The following is a 23700-nucleotide window of genomic DNA, read 5'->3' as shown; positions in this document are numbered from 1 at the left end:
CAGGGAAGGTGTAGGAGGTTTTCAAGACTCAGCTAGACAAAGCTGTGGCTGACCTGATCTAGTGTTGGCTATCATCTTGCTTTGAGCAGGAGGTTGGACTGGGTGACTTCCAGAGATCTTTTCCAACTAACTTTTCTATGATTCTTTGACAAAATTCATCTCTTCAAAGGTGTATATAGTGAAAACTTCCAGCTGTCCCCTTACCCCTGTCCAACCAACCAAAACAAAAATTAGAAACTATTGATCTGATCTAGTCTCTTGCTTTATTTTACCCTCACCTTTAGGAGTTGTCCATTCCTTGCTGGTCCCATTTGCTGCTATTGAGGCAAGGATGGGAGGTTACTTTCATGCCATGAGAGTACAAGACTAATAAGCAACAATGTGCGTGTTTTTATTAGTGGTTAAAAATGCAAATGGAGAAATCATAATTCGACCCATAATTTTGAAAAAATTGTACAGCTGTTGGTTAGGTTTTGGTCACTTTTTCATCTTATTTCCAGAAACTATGAGAGAAGGATTGTGTTTACATATATGATTTTGATCAGGTCAGTTTTATAAATAGCTTAATAGCCCAAAAAGTAGTGATAAAATCTATTGCTCAAATGGATGATAAAGTTGATTTATGTATTGCTTGTAAAGTGTATTGCCAAATAACTAGTCTAAATACTATTCTGCCTTAAGCAAAAGTTCTTGTCAGATCACTATTTCTTTTGGCTAGTAATGTATGTGTATAAAACCATCAAATGGTAACATCTGCTTTAGTTCTCGTTTATTTAAAAAATAATACAGATTTTTTTCTCTTGTAAGCTTTTGGAATTTCAGTGTGTTGTGGTCCTACAGTCAAAATAGTAATTTTTTTTTTTATATTGCCTCATTAACTTTTCAGTATTTGTCCCTCTGTATTTGTGCTTGAAGCAAAATGAAGTAATTCAGGTGTTGCAGGTAGAGTTTCCAAATTTCTCTTTGAATGTAGTTGATGAGCATGTGCTTGTGCTTCAAAGATGTAAAGTCGACTGGACAAAGGCATTTTATCTTCTGAGTCGTCATAATAGCAGTTTCTTACATTTGGATAAAATCTCTACCTTCTGATATTTCCATCCTAAAGGAATAGGGCTGACTACTTAATTTACAACTGAATATCTTTGATGAAAAACTCACCTTAAGTTAAATCCATCTTGGCTCTAGAATTCCCTTTCCTCGGTTTGCACTAAGAAGGCTAATGTAGTTTAGTTTGGCATTGAAGGCGTGTGCTGTAACATCGTTGATAAAGGATTTTTGTGTAGCTCAGAATAGCTCTGACGGCACCATGCTGACATGCATTGTTTCATCCATTCTCTGAATTATGGTTCTCCTTAGAGAAAAGTGGCGGTTCCCTGTGTGGCAGTATGATGCCATTCCATTTTCTGAAAGAAAAAGTAAAAATGAAAGAAGAATGTGTGGGTTTCTGTAATTCCAAAATGAAAATAAACAAGGATGAAATGAATTAAGATATATAAAATCTGTTAAATCATTTTGATTTCAGTCAGCCATTCCTGTGGTGAGAAGGTTTTGATTCTGCCCTCAGCTTTTACTCATGGTTCCATTTTATGGATTTGGAGTAATGTTTACAAAACCTTTTAAGATTCTCAAAGGAGAAGCGCTGAATAAGAGAAGCCTTTCTCATCTTGTGAAGTGTTGTTGTATATATTTTTATAACATGCTCAGTATTTCAGACAGATTTGATTTAGCTTTATTTTAAAGTATATCTTTACATTGAGTATTTTCTTTACATCTGCTGTTCCTGAACTTACTTGATTATATTCACTTATGTATTTCAAGGGCTGTTAATTGAAGATCTCTATTTACTCATGCAAGAGGCATATCTTGATAGCTAATAACAATATGGTTTATAAAATATGATCCTAAAAATAGGTACTTTAAACTTTTCTTTTCTTAGTAGAGTTTGATTAGTATGTCTGTGTTTATTTTCTTAGGGTCATACAGCAATGCTCAATTCAGGCTGTTGGCATCCTAAAATAAAGGAAGAATTTTTGACGTGTTCCAATGATGGGTGAGTATCGAGGCCTGTCTTTCTCAGGGCTTTTTAAGAGGCTTGTTTGGCTTTTGCGTTTTAATATTGTGCCCAAACTTGTTTTAAAAATCATCCTTTTAAATGTGATTGAGTGCTCAAGACAATGTTAGATGAGATCTGGAAACCAAAGTTTTACTTGTTTAGCTTCTAAATAATTAATGTGTTTTGTCTACATTCTTTTAATTTTGTAATTTAAACTTGCTTTTGAAGGTGGTATTTCATGAGAAAGAGTTCGTTAAATATGTTGAATTACAAAAGTTCTTGCACAAAACTTAACACCTCATTTAAACTTTATCTCCAGATGTATCTTCAGATTAGAATGATTTTCACATAGAGACTAGAACATAAACGAATTCCCTGGCAAGACAGAGTATTTATTTCAATGGGAAGTTGCAAGTTTTAAGTTATTGTGATTAATATTAGTTGATATTATTTGACAAGTGTCAAAGAAACTGTTGGAAATGAGTTTGTGGCTTCAGTCTTGATCTTTGTGGTAAGAATCAAATCGCAAAATGTCATTGTGGCAATTTCATTAGTTACTAACCTTACTGCAGCTGCCAGTAGCAAGATTAAGAATGAGTTTTGGACTGATAATTCAAATACACCATCCCCTTCGCTCCAGACTGACAGTGCGGAGTTGGAAGAGTGAATTGCCCCTTCCTTTATCTGTAGTCTCTTCAGTAGTAAACAGAAAACTCTAATTTAGTAATTGCTTTAAATGACATTTTTTCCAAAGTGACTGTCTTGCCAATCTAACACCCAGATAGATTTGTACACAAACATAAACATATAATGTTAATAGGAAAGTTCATAGCTGCTGATAAGGCTGTGTCAGAAGAACAAAACTTAAATACTACCTTGTGCTTTATGGAGTATTTTAATCTTAAAAGCACATGAAAACAAAGCCAACTGCATCTTTTTCTCAGCTTGTAGCCACAAAAGTTTTGCTTCCTTAATAGAAATATTTATAAAGTGTTAGAATACTTGTTTTAAAATGTTTGTCGCGCATTTAAATGTAAAGAAAGACTATTCTCCTACTTCCTTACAAACTTGAGTAGTTTGTAGATAGTGGAAAAATAATTTATTATAAATTTTCAAGATTGTCTAATTTTGTCCCATGTAAACAAATGTCTAAGTAACCAAATATGGATTCGGTTCGTCTCCGATGCTTAAATTGCTGTGAATTGAAATGGTCTGGTCAAGTAAGTAAAATCCAGATAAACACAGCTATAAATGGATGTGTAATTGCATTTTCAGCGACACTAAATGGCTGACATTAAAGGAAAAATATTTTAAACCCATTTCGTTTTGTTTCCTGCTGGTGACAGGTTTTTCCAGGATTAGGGCATGTCATGTGAAAAGTAACAATTTGGACTGCTTAATTTGCAGCACAGGACTTGAATGTTAAGGATAGTATTCCATCTCTGGAGGAATTCTTTTTAACAATGCCATAAGCAATTGCCATAAGCAATTAAGTCTCAAGGATTTAGTCAGTAATTAGTTTAAGACTGGAGCTATATTTTAAAGAAGTAAGTAGTCTGTGGAGGGACTCGTTCTGCCAGTGTCTTATGAGCTTGAAAAACTATATAATTACTATTTATAATATATATGTACTAATGTAAAACTGTATATAGTATATAAAGCATATTAATTTGAAGAGATAAATACAAGCGTTTTCATGAATTGCGTGGCGTGAAGGTTTCTTAGTGAATAGCACACCTCTCGAAATGCACATTCATTACTAAATGGCAATGGTTATCAGTATGAGTATTGGGAGAATTTCTGACTTCTTTTTGGTGGTGGGTTTCGCCATTGCTTTTGTAACGCTGAAAAACGTACAAGTGGAAGAGTGACTCTTAGTAAGTGGTGGGCCCTGTCTAGTGATTTTTGAAAAAGGAAAAATAGCTTCTCTAAAATTTATTACACTAATTTCAGAGAGGCTAGATGAATCTGTGGTCGGATTCAGCTGAACATTTCTTATCTTTTAATGATGTTCTTCAGTTACAATTAGAAATGGCAGCAGAATATCATGTTATACTGCTGTTGGAAACGCAATCTGTGGATTCTTATCAAGTTATCATAATGCTTTTGCAGTGTGTTTATATCTAGAGTTGGTGTGGTTTCCATGCTTGTAGATTAACCGTTGGCAAGGTTTTCTCTCAAGCAAAATGTTGAGACAAAGCCTAATATATCTTTCTACAAGAATGTGATTTGGCACTCACTCTCCTCGACGTATTCTTCTTTGTGCTTTTTTTACCTGTCAAGAAGATGTATATCCGTAGAAGCACAAATGAAAAGCTTTTCAGTGTTGCAGAATCAAACACCTGCTCATCTTAAAGCCTTTTTTATCCTGACAGTTTCTGACTGTTTCTCTCATATGCAGCGAAGATGAGCTCTGGAAACTTTGCAATAGATTTATGTTAGTTCTGATCTAAAATTTGTGCTAAGCATTGATGTAAGGTAGAATGACTTGAATTGCAGTGACTGTTACGGAAGTTGCAGTGGAGAATGTGGTGCCATCTGCATCTCTAGATGCTGAGATTAATTCTCGCATTGGAAAAGAAACTGCCACAACTGATGTGTGGAGGAGGGAACCTAACATTCAACACCAAAATGGGCTCCGATAGAGGGTTGATTCTGACTGTACTGATATAGGGCAGTGAAACCACTGTTGCCAGGAGTAGGCAAGAAGAAAGGTTGAACCGTCTTCTGGTCTTGTTGGCGTGAGTCTGTGTTGAACATCTCATGGAATATTAAAGCAAGGCTGCCAAATCCAGTAGTAGTTCTTGAGCTGAAATTTCTCCTTTGGCTTGATTAGTATTTCTGTGTGGGAAGCTTCTGTGTGCTCCAGAGCTGGTGGCCTGAGCCAATGCTCAGTTTCAGAGATGCTTGCAAGGAAGGTACAGAGGTTTTCAGCTTATCCAAGCTTGGATAAGAAGCTTGGAAGTTGCTGTCGCAATTCAGGCGTGGGGGCCATATTACTTGAGGACCTGGCTATGCTGAATAGCAACGTCCTCTTCACTTACTTCACTCTCAGACAAAGAGGAGCACCCACAAGGCGTTGATGTGTGGTTAACCCCTCATCCTTATATTCTGGTCTTGTTTCTAATATTTATACTAACTGACGCGTAAAGAATCATTCAGAAATTGCAAGTTAGAGCTATTTGTGATGTTGTGGAGTATGTTTTGTACTGTAGTATTTGCATTGCCTGTCTCTTTAATTGAATGGTTATCGCTTGCATACAGCTAGCTTGAAAATAAAGGAAGGAAAAAGGGCTTCATCTGGTTGGTGTGTTGAAACCAGGAGTTTTCATGATGCAGAAACAAGTTAAAAAGCAAACTTTGCAAGTAACTTGTAAAACCAAAAGAGAAGGATAAATAAATATTTAAAAAGAAAAATTGAAAAAGCATTTTAGTGTTAAGCTGTTATAACTCAGATTCCTACCTGAGAAAAGACATTCTACACACTTGACAGTTTTTTCTTTCAGGTGATTAAGGCTGTAGTAGTAGCTTAACTAAAAAGTAATCCAAATGAAGGCTCTTACTTAGGATTGTTATTATAAAATAAATGTTTTGAAACATGGTCTTTTTCATAGAATATATTCATGCAATTCAAATTTGTTTTAGTTTTTTTTTTTTTTTAAGTTAAATCTTATGAATAGATTTTGACTGTAATGTCTTTTAATTTGGGCTATTTGTAAATTCATTACAACTTCAGACTGCATATATAGGGGTTACCACCAGGGAGTCCCAGAGTGTTTTGTATGACTGTTCAGGGACACAGTGTTTGAACTGAGAGCGAGACTATATAAGAAAAAGGCAGGGTTCCTTTCAACTGAACAGAAACTGGTCAGCTTACACACTGGAATGAGCCAAACCCCAGCCCTGGGAGTTAGAGAATTAAGTCTGAAGTCTTCTTTAGTTAACTTACTTTAGTTCAGATACGCTTATGTGGTTGTTAGTGACTGTACGTAACTCGGTGGCTCGTTTCACTGTAACTGATTTCCTTGAATGTATTCCAGATCATGGTTCTCTAAAACTTACTAAACTCTACTGTTTCATTTTTTCTTTTTTGGGGGGGGTGGGGTGGGTAATAACTCTTTTTAAAACTTACCTTTTTTTATTCAAATATTTTTCTTTATCCTTGAGCTAGAGATGAATAATATTTCTGTCGTGCTTGTGCAGATTGTCCAGAGTTTGTTAGCTTGTTAGTAGTAGAAGAAAATAAGGAAGTTGTCAGTCCTGTAAGTAATATAGTAATTATCCTTAAGTGTATAACTGAATAATACTAAGAAAATAACCTAGAAATTAACTGCTTAGCTAAGGAGTTCTTTATTTCAGTGCATGCTTAACTGGGAAAAATCCTGAACATACAATCTCAGAACTGTGTAATAAGTAACTCTTTATTGTCTTTTCAGCATTTAAAGTGCTTAGAATAAAAATGTACCAAAAGGTACATGGTAATATGTAGAAAGCCATCTGTGTTGTTTATGAAAGTGTAGTTATTCTGTCTTTAAAAGTTTATCTTGTGCAAATCATCATTTCAGTTTCCATTAGTTTGGCTGTTGTTAAGTCATACCAATTTTTCAGTGTATTTAAAGCGTACAGGCAAAGCTCTTTTTAATATTGGTGTTAATTTGATTTAATATGTCTTGTTCTGCAGACAGTCACGCAGACCACCAGATCTTTTCATGTCTGGCTGTATGTTACCTAGAACTTTTAAGAGCCCCGCAGCTGATCTTGAAAGATTCTGAGTACCCCTAAGGCCCTTTTAATTGCACGTACTCATTGCCATTCCAGACAAGGCTCAGATAACAATGCGTGATAAATAACGTCTTGGTCTTATTCCTGACGACTTTACCACCTTATTCGTGCCTATTTAGAAAGCAGACTTAAGGCAAGGATTTGTCACTTAATTTTTTATCAGTGTTATGTTGAGCAAGTCTACAGAACTGAATTAAAGTTTATATTAACAGAAATGCCAACATTAATGCATTGCCTAAATGAAGGAAAACTTTGAAAATGAGAAAAACTTTAAAAATTATTTTCCCTTCTCTGGAAATACGTCTGAGCAGAATGGCTTTAAAAAGCCTCTGCGTTTTAAGACGTAACTACCTCCTTGTTTATATCATTCCAAAATATCAGTTAACTTTTATGTTAAAACAAAGGAGGAAGAGGAAACGGATAATACTGTTTTTGTTATTTGGATGTTTTCTTATCACACATGTGATGGGTATTTCTGTATGAATAAGCAAGAGAGCTCAGTGATATTAAATACTCCAGCAACAGGTGTTCTGTGTCTCTATTCTCATATATTTTTTTCCTTTTAGAAGTAGAAACGCAGCCAAACTTGAAATTTAGCAGTCCTGAACTTTGTGATTTGTTGTTGCAGCCAGGGCTGTGGTTGCTTAACAGCTGGTTTACTGTAGAAAATTCCTCTCACAGGTCTTACCTCCCCTACCCTTTAGTAAGTTAAGTTAATGTTCATAGTCTTTAAAGTGTATCTTAGAGAATATTGACTGCCATCCTCAAGTGACCTCCTTAATAAGGTACTTGGGGATAAATTTTGCTTTAGGGTAAATCTATCTCCAGTTAAGTAGATGAATTCATTTCAGTGAAGTAGCTTCATATTTTCAGAAATACTGTTAAATGGTTAATATTTTTTAACCTGAAAATAACGATTTTCACCTTAAGAATGTACTTAGTTTTCCTTTTTGATCATTTCTATGGTCATTGCTCATAATTCACTTTGCAAGTTTCTAGGGCAGAAACCTGTCCTTTACTTTTTCATTAACATACTATGAGAACATTGACTGACCAATAGTAAATAAAAAACACTTTAGCATCTTGTCCTGTGGAGAGAGTAGTTTCAAATATGAAACATATTTGACAAAAGTCTAAGGATTGAGTTGTATCCTGAATTAAACTTAAAGTTAAAATTCTTATTTTCAGGTTAAAAAATATTAAGTGTTTAACAGTGGTAGCTTGACTGCCTTTTTTAGTTGAACAATTGACAATAAGCTTGATTTAATTTGCAAACATGATTTGTAGCTTCAAGCATGCAAAATATAGTTTGTAATGGATAAGTGATGTATACTGTGGTTTGCATAACTTCAATCTAATGCTGACAAGCATTGCCATTTAGAAGAGGTGTGTGTGGTTTTTTTTTTTTTTTTTTTTTTTAAAAAAAAACCTTAGGACATCTTCTATGTCCTAAACACTACTTTAGAGATTTAGCCTTTGTGGGTGCTTTTGAAATTTGATGCAGTTTAGTGAACAGCGCTCTTTCATGGTCACTTTCATCCCAACTACCTTCTACCTTTTTTTATATTAACCAATTCCATCCTAATACCCAAGTTTGCATCTAGAATACCTGTTGCCTCATCTCCCTCCCACCAGCTGCCTTGTTTCCTTTTCTGTGTAGGTGGTAGCTATCAGTATGCGACTTCTCCTTCATGACCATTGCTTTCTGATGTGAGCTCCTTTTGTTAGGTCCAGAACTGCATAAAGACTCGATAGCTTGAGGGAAAAGGGATTTGAGCAAGGTCTGGAATAGTGCTACTGAAGATGGCCAGCAGTCAGTCTCCTCCCTGCAGAGCAATCAATTGGTCTTCCTCCCACAATGCCATTATAATTCTCTGAACTAACAAGCTCCCTTGAGCCTAGACAATTCTGTGTGTGTTCATTTGATGAAGTCTGAGCCCCATAAGTTTTGGAGCCAAGTCACCTATTGCAGTTCACATACTTGCTCCTTAAAGTTTTTCAAAACAGTAGATTGTCACAAGAGAGTCAGATGTGAGGTATCTCCAGCCGGCCTTGGCCATGCACTTTGAGGGACAGCTCCACTGACTCTGTAGCTGGAAGTACATGGCTTTTCTCGTGAACTTATAAAACCTAGGCTTCAGCTTACGTTCTCTCTGCTCGCTCTGGATAGGTAGCCTCTCAGCCTGACTAAGAGGATCACATTTTGAGTATACAAGTCCTGATGAACTGTATTAAAGCCTCCAATAGCTAACAGCTCCTTCAGTGGTCTCCTGCTCCTCACATAGCCTCCTAATTAACCACTGGAGAACTGAAGCTATAAACCCACTGTTCTTGAGTGTTGTAAGTATCAGTATTGCTATGGATATGACAATGGAAGTGAGAGCAGAATCTGAACTCAAGTAGGTCAGTGTAAGCAGAGTTACATTATCTTGCTTTTATGCAGAGTTTTGTGGATAATGGATTCGAAGAAATGTAACAATTTAAATTTAATTTGCATGTTCTAACCTTTTCTTGCTAAAAAGCAAGCAAACAAACAAAACACAACAGTGAAGAAAGCTTTTGGATGAATATCATTAGTCTGAATACCTTTGCATCAGTGTGTTAAATAAAAATTTTATGCCTAATTAATACAGTTAATACTGGCTACAGTTTTGAGAACTGCTGAGACAAGTAAGATAGCAATGCCAATACCAAGATGTTTGTATAAACTTCATGTGTTAGAAATTAAGCTTAAATACTACATTTATCTTCACGAATTTGAAGACCGGTTGGCAAAGCATACATGAAACTTAACCCCTAACGTGTTGCCTTCCTCTAAGGGATCATTTAGAAGCTTTGAATGGGGGATCATTTACAAACCTTGGTGGAATTGTCAAGTCTTAGGCTTGTGCTTTCCTGCAATTTCTGGATTTACTTCTGAAAATGAGCTGCATGGTATAGAGCCTAGGACCTGCTGTGGGATCCAAAGTTATTACTCCCCAAAAAGGTCACCTTGAATTATATTTAGTTGGGTCATACTTCTTTATAGGGAAGAGAGTGCGAAAATATTGAGGTAACTGAATTTGCCAGTGGTGTGGTATGGCCTGGAGTTGCATCTCAGGAAACAAGGAAATTCTTGCCAACATGTTTATAAGTTTGTATACACTCACACACGCGCGCGCACGCACACGCACACATGTATATAGGTGTGTATAGACAAACCGATATGCAGATATGAAATTCTGTTCTGAAATCTGAATATTTTTGCTTCATGATTTTTGAGATGTACTTTTTTATTTCAAGAGATTATTTGAGTTTAGGTAAATTTTCAGAAATAATTTAGAACATGAAAGAAATCAATTAAAATATTTTTTATTTGTACTAAAATAAAGTTGCTTTCTATTATGGCAAGAAACCTGATTTTTTTTTTTCAGCTGAAAATTGGTTGGTTTATCTGGCAAACACAAAAGTTAAATATTCACACTATTTCAGTGCTGCTTGAAGAATTTACCCCTTTTGAAACTGTGCAACAAGCACAGCAAGAAGGAGCAGCCTTTTCAAAGCACTTTGTCTTTTGTTAGTCCATTGAAATGTCTTAGGCTTCTTAGGGTGGCTTGAGAAGGCAATAGTTACATGCACATGCTTGCTTCTCTTGTCCCAGAACACTTAGTGTTTCATCTCTCACCTGTACTGAGCGCAACTCAGGTTATATGCATAAACTTTCCTTGGGGGAATTGTTCTCTAACCCCTTTCGGTCAAAATGAGACAGATTAATTGAAAAGCTGTTTAATTATTACATCTTTCCTGACTTTGGCTCATTTTCACTGAAAGAGGTTAGAGAATACTTTTGAGCAGCCTTGTTAGCAGCTCTGATGGCTAAATAACTTCTGGCAGGATAGAAACGACAGGAGGCTGGAAGAGTTATCTTTTCCATCAGCTCAGCTTGATATCAGATAGGGAAGGGGAGGGAAAAGTTGCACAGTTTTAAAACTGATAGAAAATTTCCCATGTTCCTGACGGTCATCTGCAGATTGTTGAGCAAGCTCTTCCGTTGTAATGGCTTTGTTATACAAGTAGCTTTCGTTCTGGCAATTTCCTTTCCTGTCTTCTCCCATAAAGATTCGCTTACGTCTTTTATTATATGAAGATGAAATCCTTTCCTCTTAAATATTCTCTGATTAATTTTAACCTATAACTCAATTTATAAGAATATTTTCTCATGAGATATACATCTTATTTTAATGACCAGAATTCTGTGATTATTCTAGTAATAATGGGAATATAGACTTAACAGTCTTAATGAACCAATGTTTTTATTTGATAGTGAGAAACTAAAGTGGGGCAGACAAGAATTTATGTTGGCACTTCTGCTTGCAGAGATAAAGCATGTATTCTATCTAAAAAAATAGAAGCGTGTAATTAAATTGGCACCATTAATGTTCAAGTCTGGTTCCGCATAAAAGTTATGCGGTAATGTCTAGTGATACTTAATATTCTATAGCTTGAATTTGGGGGAAAATATTTTTTGTGATAGTTGGAATTACATTTAATTTCATTGTAAAATAAAATTTAAATTTGTTTTCTTTATCTGGGCCTTCACGTTTTGATATGTTTTAGAGAAAATCCCACTGGTATGTTACTTAGTTGCTTAGCATGTGAAATATCTACACGAGGTGGTTTTCAATGGTTGGTCTGGAAATGCTTTCCGTTCAGACAGTTCTGTTTCAGACAGAAAAATTCTGTTTCACAAGTAGGATAGAACATCGTGGAAATTCTGTATGAGTTTTTGTGGGAGAAAACTGTCATTTATTTGTGAGAGAGAAAACTCACTTATTTAACCTGACTTTTACAAGTTGATATGTGATAGTCCTTAGGAAGTTGCAAGCAGTAAGAAGCAATCCAGAATCTATTGGAATTTCTCAGTGTTTTTTGTATTAATTTCAGTGCGTTTTGTTTTGGACTTAAAGGATTGATCTTGTAAATAAATACATGAACTTTTGGCATGTATCGGCTGCGTGGGCTGATTAAAAAAAAAAAAACCTTTAAACTGATAATCTGAAGTAATCAAAAGAACATGGTTCTAATGCAGTTTCATAAAATTTGATTATTGTCTCAAAATTTTATATTTGTATACTTTTTTTAATTAAAGCGTATTTTTTCAGAGAAAGTACAAAGCTATTTCTAGTAAATCGCTAGCAGTAAATATTAGTCCTAGATAAAGAAAGCAGATTAGTTGGTAACCTGGGTGAAGACAGCAACATGCAAGGTCATACATGGAGAGAAGAATATTTTCAAAATTTGACTCGTTTCCTGGTAGTTATTTAGGATTCATTGTGTATGAGCTTTTAGTATGAAGCTACAGAAAAACAGATACACATATTTTGAAAATGTATAGACACACAGAGGATTGACTTTTAATGACAATATTGTTAAGGGATATGATGGTAACATTCTGTTCAGCAATGACTGCTGAGACGACAGCTAAATTCTGTGTCTAGTTCCAGAGGCAGCAACCTGAAAAGGATATTGGAAGACAGTAAAAATTTCAGAGAAGAATCTTAAAACTTCTCCTAATAGAGACTAAAGGAGCTGAATGTGCTTCAGTTTATTGAAGAGAATGTTAAGAGACTTAGCAATGGTAAAGAAATACTGATACAGAGACAAAATGTCTGATGATTGAAATTTCTTTAAATTTTTAGGCAATGACATACGCAGGTCCAATGATGGGAAGCTAAAGTAAGCAAGGTTTCAATAGGAGATGAAAAGTATGTATTGTCAGTGTTGAGATTATATGACTGTGGAAGTGATTGTTCAGGAAGGAATGCAGTAAATTCTTTATCATTTGGAGCCTTCGCGTCAAAAATTGCCAGCTACTTAAAAGGGAAATTTCAGCCATAAAATAGCGGGCTCAAAAAGCACCGGTTAATAAGCCTGAGATTGGAACAGACATACAGCTTTCTGGGATGATGAAATCTCTAATCAATTTATATATGTGACCTAGACAGTTACTTATGGAGAATTGTTTTAGGCTTGAGCTGTGAATGTCTGTTAAAGTTGTTATACAACTCTTTGAGGCTATGAAGAAGCTCTATACAGAAGAAACCCATACATGGTCCTTCTGAGAACGGCAGAACTGTTTATGTATCATAAATCCAGCTACATAAAACTTCATATGGGAGATGGATCTAATGGTTTTCTCTGAAGTACATTAGTTACAAGAATGTTTTACAGTTACACATTATCCCTTCAAAATCAATCTGCCTTCACGTTGTTACCCACTAATTCCTCATTGACTTTTTAACCGATTTTTTCCCCTCTTTCTGTCTGCAAATTATTCCTCAAAAGATTGTTTTCCAGAATTTTTTCCTTTTATGGAGATACAATTAGCTGAAAAATGTATATTATCATTCAAGTATTTGCTAATGAAGCTTTACATGTTAAATACATTGCTCTTGAAAGGGATTAGTTTGGATTTGGCAACCTTTCTTCACCTTCTGGAAATGTTTCCAGACTTGTGATTTGTGAAATGATCTGTGTGCTAAGGCACAAAATGTATGATCAATATTCTGCAGTTTAGCTCATTAATAGTAGTGGAAACTTCTGGTCAGCTAATCTCTGCAATTAAGATGTACAGTCATTGGTGTCTGGATGATTTAGAATCTGCTAGCAAACGTTTCAGTCTCCTGGGGTTGAACTTTCAGTGAGATAAGATGCAGATCTTCTGTTGTCATCATAAACTACTAGACTATATATGTTCCTCCCCTGAAAATAATTTACTTATACTCATTTATAGCTTCCTTCTGTTGTGTGATTCCCAGTGAATTAAATGGATAGTTAGCAGAATAAAAGAGTTTCAGTATTGGAGAAGAGAAAAAAGGTGTCTTCCTTTTATTGATGTATGCGCTTAAGTATTAAAATTAATTATTCTGTCAACATTTTTATTGTAAAACCCGATAAATAATTTAAACAGCGTTGTCTTGGGTTTTGGCACTAAAACTTGTTTGGGGAGGTTTTTTAAATTATACAATTATTTTTGCATCAAATTTATAATAATTCTGATAATGGATATTATCAAATGTCTATAAGTTGATATTTCAGCCCATCATGTGTCTCTCTGGTCTATGAAATGCCTTTCTCTTGACATTCTTTTTTGGTAATATTTTAATGACACTGAACAAGTATAGTGCTAATCTAAAAATATATTTTTGTAGCTGTCTTTGCAGGCCATTAAATCAAAAATGCCATTTAAGTACAATGTGGAATTTATGTTTCTAGTTCTTTCATGCAAACAGACTACCTCCGAGGGCCAGAGTATACTTATGTTCTACTGCCCTGGGGTCATTTGTGTTTTTTTTCTGTAGAAATTTTTCCAAGTGGACAAAGGATGTCAAGTGTATTTGACATACCGCGCATTTATTTACATAAGGGTTAGCCATCCAGTAACAGCGCTTAGTAACTCTTGAATGGCTAATTTTTTGACAGAGAACCTATGTTCAGAAGGGTCTAGATGACATTACCTGTCTCCTGAAGTACACTATTTGAAAAATAATAGCATTGTTGTTTAGTTTCACATGCTCTGATGTTCTGGGGGGCAGTGCATGCAGTTACCATTTTAAAATGTTACTTACTGCCAGATTTTTATGCTCTGCTGCAAGCTAGCACCCTTATGACAGAATTGGTGAAATGAGCTGTGCGAACATTACTCATCTACTTAGGTGGGAAGGTATTGTCTTCGTTTCAAAAGACTCATCATTGGGTTAAAATCAAATGGATGGTTTAGCACTAAAACAGCCAAAGGTGATAATGTCTTAGACCATGCCAGGCAGATTTTCAAGCAGAAATGTGATGACATCCATTCAAATGTTCAAAATGCAAATAAACTAAGTGTTTTTAAGTGTGTGGGTGTTAACAGGTTGCTTATTTGTTTTCGTGTTTCTGAGTCTCTTTAGTCTGAACTTGCTTAATATTTCAAGTTCTTCTCCAATATTCTTTGAAGTGAAAGCTGAACTCCTCCTACAGTCTACCAATTCCAAAAGTTTGAGGTCTTGGGAAAATACAAAATATTGCAAGGCTTCCAAAAGCAGTAGAAATGACAGCTTTTGTAGATGTGGTAGGTCTGCCTAATTTGTTTGGAAATGCATGTAACTATATAAAATATAACTTAAAAGTATTCTGTGCCTAGTCACTAACAGAATATAGGAAGACTTCTGGGTAGCGATCCCTAAAAGCCTTATTCCTTGTAATAAGTATTTGTGAATTGACAGTTAACTTCAGGCACTCTCAAACTGTTGGAGATAGTATTGTTATTTAGGATTGAATATTAAATGTCTGAGACTAGTGCTGCATTCATAAAGTTCAAACCAGAAGGAAAGTTAGAGGTACACAAGGTAACAAAGTTTTACAGCTTCGAGGAAACCAGATATTTCCTTGTGTATTTATATAAATAAATAAACACAGAGAGTAAGGAACTGAGAGTCTGATACCTGATTCCAAGATAACTTTTTATTCAAAGACTTATTTTTTCTGTTCCTGTCTTCTACAGAAATGTTAGGTTTCTGTATCTGTTCTTTACCTGTATAAAAAAAATACTTTCTTCTACAACCACCCTGATTTAACCAGTATATGAGATACGCAGTGTACCGCAGCGTTGCTGCTTAAATACCTACGCTGAAATACTGTGTAGATTATCTAAAAACTTGTTCTCAATGGTTACATGGGGTAAAAATAAAGCAGAATTGACGTTTATGAAAATAAAATTACACAGGATCTATCCTCGCGTAGTGGATGTTTTATTTTTATTTTAGCCATAGAAATTCAACTGTTTCCAATAATGAGGCTTAGGAAGTACATGTTTCAATTATGTGAAGTTGCGGTGACTCTCTTTTTTTTTAACTCTAAAATAGCTCGTGTTCTCATCCTTTGGCATATAAACATGGTATTTGGCGGGAAGAGGGAACACTGATTGTGTTGGGTTATGGTTCTGTTACTCTTGTAAAAACCTGCTCTGATTGCTCTGCTTAGTCAAAATTTTGAGTCTTTAGGAAGTCATCTGTAGAGACTTGTTCATAATACAGGAATACCTTCATCGAGAAATTGCCACTGTCTTGCCTGTATGTAGACATAGGCACTATACTGGTGTACTAGTTTGCCTTTTGTCTTGGTATGTGTGAAAGTGCTAGGTCCACTCCAAATATGTGAAGATGATTTTTTTCCTAGATGAACTTATCTATTTATAGATATATATGCAGTGCAGAGCTGATAAAGAAAGCACAGCGAATGAGCAAATGAGCAGGCCTGGTTAAGAGGAGTTTGAATAATGACTGTGCTGGCCCTTGCTGAAAGCTGTATGTTTACAAAAGGGTTAGTAAAGCTATTTTTGTCTTTATAAACTATGTACGTTTATATTAATATTTTTCTGAAGTTTTTCTTGATTAGAATGTTAGCTGCGGCAACAAAAAAATGCAGTCACTTGTAAAAGCTTGCATTTGAGAGCTTTTTCAACTGACATTTTTACTGCATAATTTCATTTTTAAAGCTTCAGTCAGTTTCAGACAGATTATCTAGATTTCTTGAAGACTAAAAATTTAAAACAAAATTGAGAAACTTGCTACAGTGCAGGAAAAAATGGAGTACCAAAGCACGCTACTTCAATTACTTAGACAAGTCAAGGTATTGCCACTGTGGAAGTGAGTAGGGTTTGTACATTGTCTCTAGTCTCTGTGGAATGGTTTTAATTTTAAAATCCCAAAGAAGTATCCCAAACCAACAATAACAAACCCTGCTTTCCACATAGCATGGTTTAAGTGAAATTGGTTGCTTAAGTGTTTTTTACATAACAGCTCATGTAAACTTTTGCTGAGTATTCAGTTTTCAGTTAAGCACTATGGGTTAATGCTTTGATCTTCTGTTTTCATTTTGAGATTCTGACCCTCCTCTCGTGTGTTGATTCCAAGACTAGATCAGTTTGTTTTTCTGAAACGATAAACTTTGAGTTGCATGTTATTCACAGCTTCCAAGTTCATTGCATATGAAACAGAGAAAACTCGCTCTGTTTATCAGCATAAGACAGAGAAACTCACATGAGGAGAACGAGGGAATCCAGTGAGTGATGTTGAATCATAAATTAAGAATCTGTAGTTCCAGTAGTTTGAAATGTAACTCTGAAAGTTACTAAGTTTGAAAACGCTATATTTCTGACAGCAGTAAGATAATTTGAAACTAAATTAATATGTTGTAAACTGCCCAAATATTTTGTTCAGTATGGATATGCTCCTTCTAGTTCCAGCATAGATTGAATTCATTTGTGCAGTCACAAAGTAGATAAGGTTACCATTGTGACGGTTTCTGTGTTAAGCGTTTGAAGTTAGAGTTTGGTCCTTTACAGAGTATAGACACAATCCATGCGCTCAGCTTTTAAGATGAAATGAAAAAATGTGTTTTCCTCATCCTGATTGCTTCACCATTAGCAGTTAGTTAATATTTTAAAATGAAACTTTCAAATAAGAATCTTTTTGCATGTGTTAAAAATTTTGTCAGATTATTGCAATATCATCCAGTAAGTCTCATATGGAAGTTGTCTAAGATGTCTGATATAAAGTGTCTAAGATTTATATGCGTGCATACAAATACACGCACATGCATCTGGTATATGTATAAATGCAGTGACTTCATTAAGAATGTGAAATTGTTCATGTGCCAACATCTGAGGTGACATTAAAATAAACTATTTTGTCTCCATTTGGAACTATAACTGTTTACTTAAACTTATGGGTTTCAACTTAAAATTTCACCAAAGGCTGCTAGGAGTATCTGGTAAATTTATACTTCTGATACTGACTTCTCTGGAACTACTATACATGCTTTTAAAGGTGATGGTCCAACTTTTCAGGGGGAGGAGCTGAATGGCAGCTTTGGAACTTCTCTCCTGGGCTGCATCAAATCAATAGTGGCTTGTGGATCTGAACAACTGGTCGTAGATAGATGCAAGAGGTGATTTTGGCATCTCATGCAATTCTGAAAGCTGTGTTCTCTTTCCACAAAACTGTAGGTATCAGGATGATGAAATTGTCGAATGGGCAAAATTCAGCCTGAGACCACCAGTTTGAGCCACTTATTCGTTATTACTAATAGCTGTTTTGTTTTAAGGAAAAACACATTTGGATTTTGAACATAAAAAGTTAGAAAAATTAGAAATTGAATTTTCTGAAATGGCTTGCTTCTGAAGAGCTTCCCTTACTGCATTTTGTCATACCACAGAAGAAACTAGACATAGAAAGCATCCTGCGTTGTCTTTTCACTGACAGAAGATAAAAAGAAATATGAATTTTGCTGCTTCCCCAAGAAAAAGGATAGAGATGGGCGTTTACACTCATTTGAAGAACAGCTGAATTATTGAGTAGGCGTCCTTGAGTTCCAGCTGAAAAAAACCTTAAGTTGAGAATTTTACTAGCACTCAGTACGGCATAGACTGAAATTTCAGGGCTTATGGTAAGCGGAAGACTAGAGCACTAGAAAGTAACATATTCAAACTCCAGAGACATTCAATGTTTTATCGTCCTGTGCTCTGAAAGGAGCCTCCCTTCTCTGGTCTTTTCTATTTAAAAAGAAAAAAGGGTTATTAAAATATTTTCAAAATATTTTACCTCCTGTATCTACTATTTTAAAATGCACACGTTTTTGACTCCAGCAAAATGATAAAAAACGTTTTCCCCTAACCTGGAGAACTTCATTGATTAGAGAGAATAATTCCTGTAGCTCTCATCTTTAGAAGTAATACAATTTAATGCTACTTTATCCACTAACCTCTACACTTTCTGCCTTATATAGGCAAAAATCAGAAAGGCATGTAGGTGCTTATTTAGTAGCAGCAATATTGCGAGGTGAGCAGACCATAGTGAACAGTGCGAAAAGGATGGCCACATTGTGGTTATCCAGACAGCAATGAAACTATATCATGAATCTTTTTGAGATCTGAGATGAAGGACCATATGTTTTCTCTGCAAAATAAGCTTGTCTTTCTTTCTGAATTTTTGTGAGGAGGAATGCATGTCTTTATATTTTGGTGTTTATTCCAGAAAATGTGATAAATACAAAAGTTTGTACTAGCTTACACTTCGTATGCTGCAGTTTGGCCTGGTCTTTAGAAGCTTTTCATAAATGCTTATGGAAATGGTATTACAAAATAGAAAGTGAAACTCGCTTTGTAAAATTTCTATAGCGCGAAGCACAGAGTTAATCTGTATAGCTGAATCAAACTGCATTGCTTAGAATAGATTATCTAGCTTTAAAAATCACAATACTGTGTTTTTTTCTTCCTGACGTTTGGCTGCTATTCATTGCTAATGGAGCTGCGGAAAAGTGGCTGAGAGGTGAGATCTAAGGTGGCAGCAAAAACGATTAAGAAAACTAATTGTTGTGATAGCTGAGGTGTTGCTTTAGAGAGCTTTTAATTGCTTAGCAGGTTTAATTTAATTTCAGTTGATTTTCACGGATTTAAGGGAGAGTGCTGTTCAATGTTAGTTCCAATCAAAGTTATTTATTGGGGTGAAGGAGATAACTTGAGATCCAAATGAGTCTTGGCTTTTATAGCCATGACTAATCAGCTTTTTAGAGAGCATCCTGTTTTCCCAGTGATTTATTTACTCCTCCTGCTTTTGCTATATCATGCAAGACTGCTCTTGAGTCATTTCAGTTCATGCTGGTGAACTGTGGAGATGTTCTTTATCAGAAATCTTTCTCTTTGATCTTAACCAAATGTATCCCTTAGGGAGACTGATTACATCTCACTCTTACCTTTACCGGAATTAGATCTCAATTCATTGCTGTTTTGCCCCATTTGGAAACTGGATGGAAATTATGTATAACTTTTTTTAATTGAGATTTTTCATTTATCATTTACTTTTCTATAGGTCTTCTACCTTTTTGCATATGATTTGAATTTTAATATGTTATACTGTCTTACAGGATAGAGATTATAGTCAGAGCAAATTACTAGTATCCTCACATGTTACTAGGAATGTTACATTATACATAATGTGCTTTCTAGCTGATTTTAATTTTGTAAGAACACCTAGATTGCAAATAACTATGTCAAGTATCTATACACTTATCAAAATCTTTTTAGAAAACAAAAGGGTGTTGTAAATCTTTTGGGTCTCTGGTGTTCCTTATCCATTCAAAGCCTTCAGAATCTTTGAAGTTAAAAACTGGAAATAGCTAGATATTTGTCTGAATTTTGAATTGCACAGTATTATTCAGTGGGAAGTCACACGGAAGTAAATAAGTCTAGAGCAGAATCTTGGAATCTTTTATGATCCATTCTGAAATCTTCTACTTTATGAGTGCATGTTTTCTTGTGCTTTTTCCTGACTTGATAGCTGAGCAAATGCAGTCTGTCTGCATTTATAATGATAATTCCTTTTCTTGTGCTATATTTTGTCATTCCTTCTCTCTTCTCATGTGATATGCAAAAGAAGTTCACTAAAAAAATTGAACTACTCAGAATGATGGAATTTTGAGTTGGTCATTTTGATGAGCTAATCTGCAAATAGTTGTTGGTAATTTTTTCAAAGCCTGAAAACTCAACAAAGTTCCAATGTGCTTAAAATTGTTGTGTAAAAATCCATGGGGTAATTTTTCCATCCCTTTGGATAGGGACTTATAAAGGCATATTTGAAACAAATACATAATTCATGTGTGACTACAGTATAACTTTATATACTGCAACTGTTGCACTGATTCAAAAAATTGTTGAGAAAATGGTGTGTTTTCACCTTGGCTGTTGCTCTGGACATTTGTTATTTCTCCAGTTCTGCTTATGGTTTTTTGTGGGAACTCTTCCTTTAATGCAAAAACTGTTGCAATGAAGGGCTCTCCACAGAAGATGTCCCCTTGTTCCTGACTGAGTTATCTAGAGCATCATTAATTTTTTGAACTGAAGAGATTCTTTTCACCTATTGATACTGCATGGAAGGGAGGAGCTGGATTGAGTGACTCAAGCAGATCACTTCTGCGCCCGAGATGCGCTTAGGTGATGTATGTCAATGTTAAATCAGTGATATCTGTAGTATGTTAATAACTTATTTCTGGGAAGTTCGTTGTTACTCTTAAATTTTTGCATCCTTTTAAAGAAGGACATTTTCTATTACTAGGCTGACTAGTTGTTTGTTTTGGGAAAACAAAAAAATAAAATGAAATACAAAGCTCAGAAGCTTTGTATACTGAGATTCAAACAGTCTTATTTTACCATAATTAAGAGGTTCAGTTGTAAAGTATTCTACTATATACCATATCTATTAAATGACATGTTTCTTCACACTGCGTGTTCATTATACCCTGAAAGGGGTTATATAGACATATCGATAGCTAACGTTTTCTGTGGATCTGAGTGTATATGTTGGCCAGTTTCTCATCCAGAAGTGATCGCATGTAGTGGCTGATATTATTTGCTACTACTGCTCTTTTGCCTTAATGGACATGCTATACAGCTGCCTTGTAAGCAGTCATGCTATTCTGAAGACAGGAATTGGCAAGAAATCAAAGTTTCAAAATATGTTCAAATATTTTCATATTTCTCTATGAAGGACTGGATAAGTTTTTTTTTTTAAGTATATGTGGATGAACAATGAAGCTAAAACAAAATAGCTGTTTGTCAGATGAGCACTGTACCTTCTGTATATTGCACAAGGCAGGAATCCTGTGGTCTTATCTTCCATTCCTTCTCATTATTCAACCATTTTTCTGAAGATGGAATAATTTACTCTTGGGCTTTCATGTGATATTCCCTGCTACCGTATATGAAAATAAACAGTTTACACTACAGTGTGTAAGCAGTGAGTGTATTCCATTTTACAGACAGGCAAATGACAAGCATAAAGATTAATAGCTTGAAATTTCTACTGATTTTGTCTATCCACTTTTAAGCTCCTAAGACTTTTCAGAGTACTTGGCATTATGTAGCAGTCTATATACTCAAAAGCATCACTTCCTTTGATTTAATTTGCAGTTGGAAGTGTTCAGCACTTCTGAGAATGACACACACAGAAAATGGGAAGCCAGCTTAATTGATCACCTTTACAAAAGTTTGATTTAGTGACTTTATTTTCCTTCAAAAAAAAAAAAAGGAAAACGCTTGACTTTTCATCCTTAGTATATTTTTATTCGTATAGGAGGCTTTGCATATAACATCCTAGATTTGAACATAATTTCTGAGAATATAAACCCACGCATGGCCTTCAGAAAAACCACTTAAACCTGAGCCTTCTATGCTGAATTGAATCACAGAATCACAGAATCGTTTAGGTTGGAAGGGACCTTTGGAGATCATCTAGTCCAACCTCCCTGCTCAAGCAGGGTCACCTATTGCCCAGGATCACATCCAGACAGGTTTTGAATATCTCCAGGGAAGGAGACTCCACAACCTCTCTGGGCAACCTGTTCCAGTGCTCTGTCACCCTCACAATGCAGAAGTTTTTCCTCATGTTCAGACAGAACCCCCTGTGCTTCAGTTTGTGCCCGTTGCCTCTTGACCTATTGCTGGGCACCACGGAGAAGAGTCTGGCCCCATCCTCTTGACACCCTCCCTTTAGATATTTGTATGCATTGATGAGATCCCTCCTCAGTCTTCTCTTCTCCAAGCTGAAAAGTCCCAGCTCCCTCAGCCTTTCCTCATAGGAGAGATGCTCCAGTCCCTTAATCATCTTTGTAGCCCTTCAGTGCACTTGCTGCAGTAGCGCCATGTCTCTCTTGTCCTGGGGAGCCCAGAACTGGACACAGTACTCCAGGTGAGGCCTCACCAGGGCTGAGGAGAGGGGCAGGATCACCTCCCTCCACCTGCTGGCAACACTCTGCCTAATGCAGCCCAGGAGACCATTGGCCTTCTTGGCCACAAGGGCACACTGCTGGCTCATGTTTAACTTGTTGTCCACCAGGACTCCCAGGTCCTTCTCTGCAGAGCTACTTTCCAGCAGGTCAACCCCCAGCCTGTACTGCTGCAGGGGATTATTCCTGCCTAGGTGCAGGACCTTGCACTTGCCTTTGTTGAACTTCACGAGGTTCCTCTCCGCCCAGCTCTCCAGCCTGTCCAGGTCCCTCTGAAGGGCAGCACAGCCTTCTGGTGTGTCAGCCTCTCCCCCCAGTTTAGTATCATCAGCAAACTTGCTGAGGGTGCACTCTGTCCCTTCCTCCAGGTCATTGATGAATATATTGAACAAGACTGGACCCAGGACTGACCCCTGGGGGACACCACTAGCCACAGGCCTCCAACTTGACTCTGCGCCATTCACCACAACCCTCCGAGCTCGGCCATCCAGCCAGTTCTCAATCCACCTCACTGTCCACTCATCTAGCCCACACTTCCTGAGCTTACCTAGGAGGATGTGATGGGAGACGGTGTCAAAAGCCTTGCTGAAGTCCAGAAAGACAACATCCACTGCTCTGCCCTCATCTACCCAGCCAGTCATCCCGTCATAGAAGGCTATCAGGTTGGTCAAGCATGATTTCCCTTTGGTGAATGCATGCTGACTACTCCTGATCACCTGCTTGTCCTCCAGATGCTTAGTGATGACCTTCAGGAGGAGCTGTTCCATCACCTTTGCAGGGATGGAGGTGAGGCTGACAGGCCTGTAGTTTCCTGGCTCCTCCTTCTTGCCCTTTTGGAAGACTGGCGTGACATTGGCTTTCTTCCAGTCCTCAGGCACCTCTCCTGATCTCCAGGACCTTTCAAAGATGATGGAGAGTGGCCTAGCGATACCATCCGCCAGCTCCCTCAGCACTCGTGGGTGCATCCCATCGGGGCCCATGGATTTATGGATGTCCAGTTTGGACAAAAGATCTCTAACCCGATCCTCCTCCACCAAGGGAGAGTCTTCCTTTCTCCAGACTTCCTC

General features: G+C 36.4%; 1 protein-coding gene across 2 annotated transcripts in view; it reads left to right on the top strand.

Moving 5' to 3' along the window:
• LOC138064854 (WD repeat-containing protein 70-like) overlaps positions 1-23700 on the top strand; it is a 147692-nt gene that overhangs the window by 52880 nt on the left and 71112 nt on the right. For both annotated transcript variants that reach the window (XM_068929068.1, XM_068929069.1), the window contains exon 9: positions 1974-2050. In XM_068929068.1, the coding sequence (XP_068785169.1) occupies positions 1974-2050 (77 nt within the window). The remainder of the gene's footprint in view (positions 1-1973; positions 2051-23700) is intronic.

This window comes from Struthio camelus, chromosome Z (assembly GCF_040807025.1).
Source record: "Struthio camelus isolate bStrCam1 chromosome Z, bStrCam1.hap1, whole genome shotgun sequence".
Taxonomy (NCBI): domain Eukaryota; kingdom Metazoa; phylum Chordata; class Aves; order Struthioniformes; family Struthionidae; genus Struthio; species Struthio camelus.
This window is presented reverse-complemented; position numbering and strand designations above follow the sequence as displayed.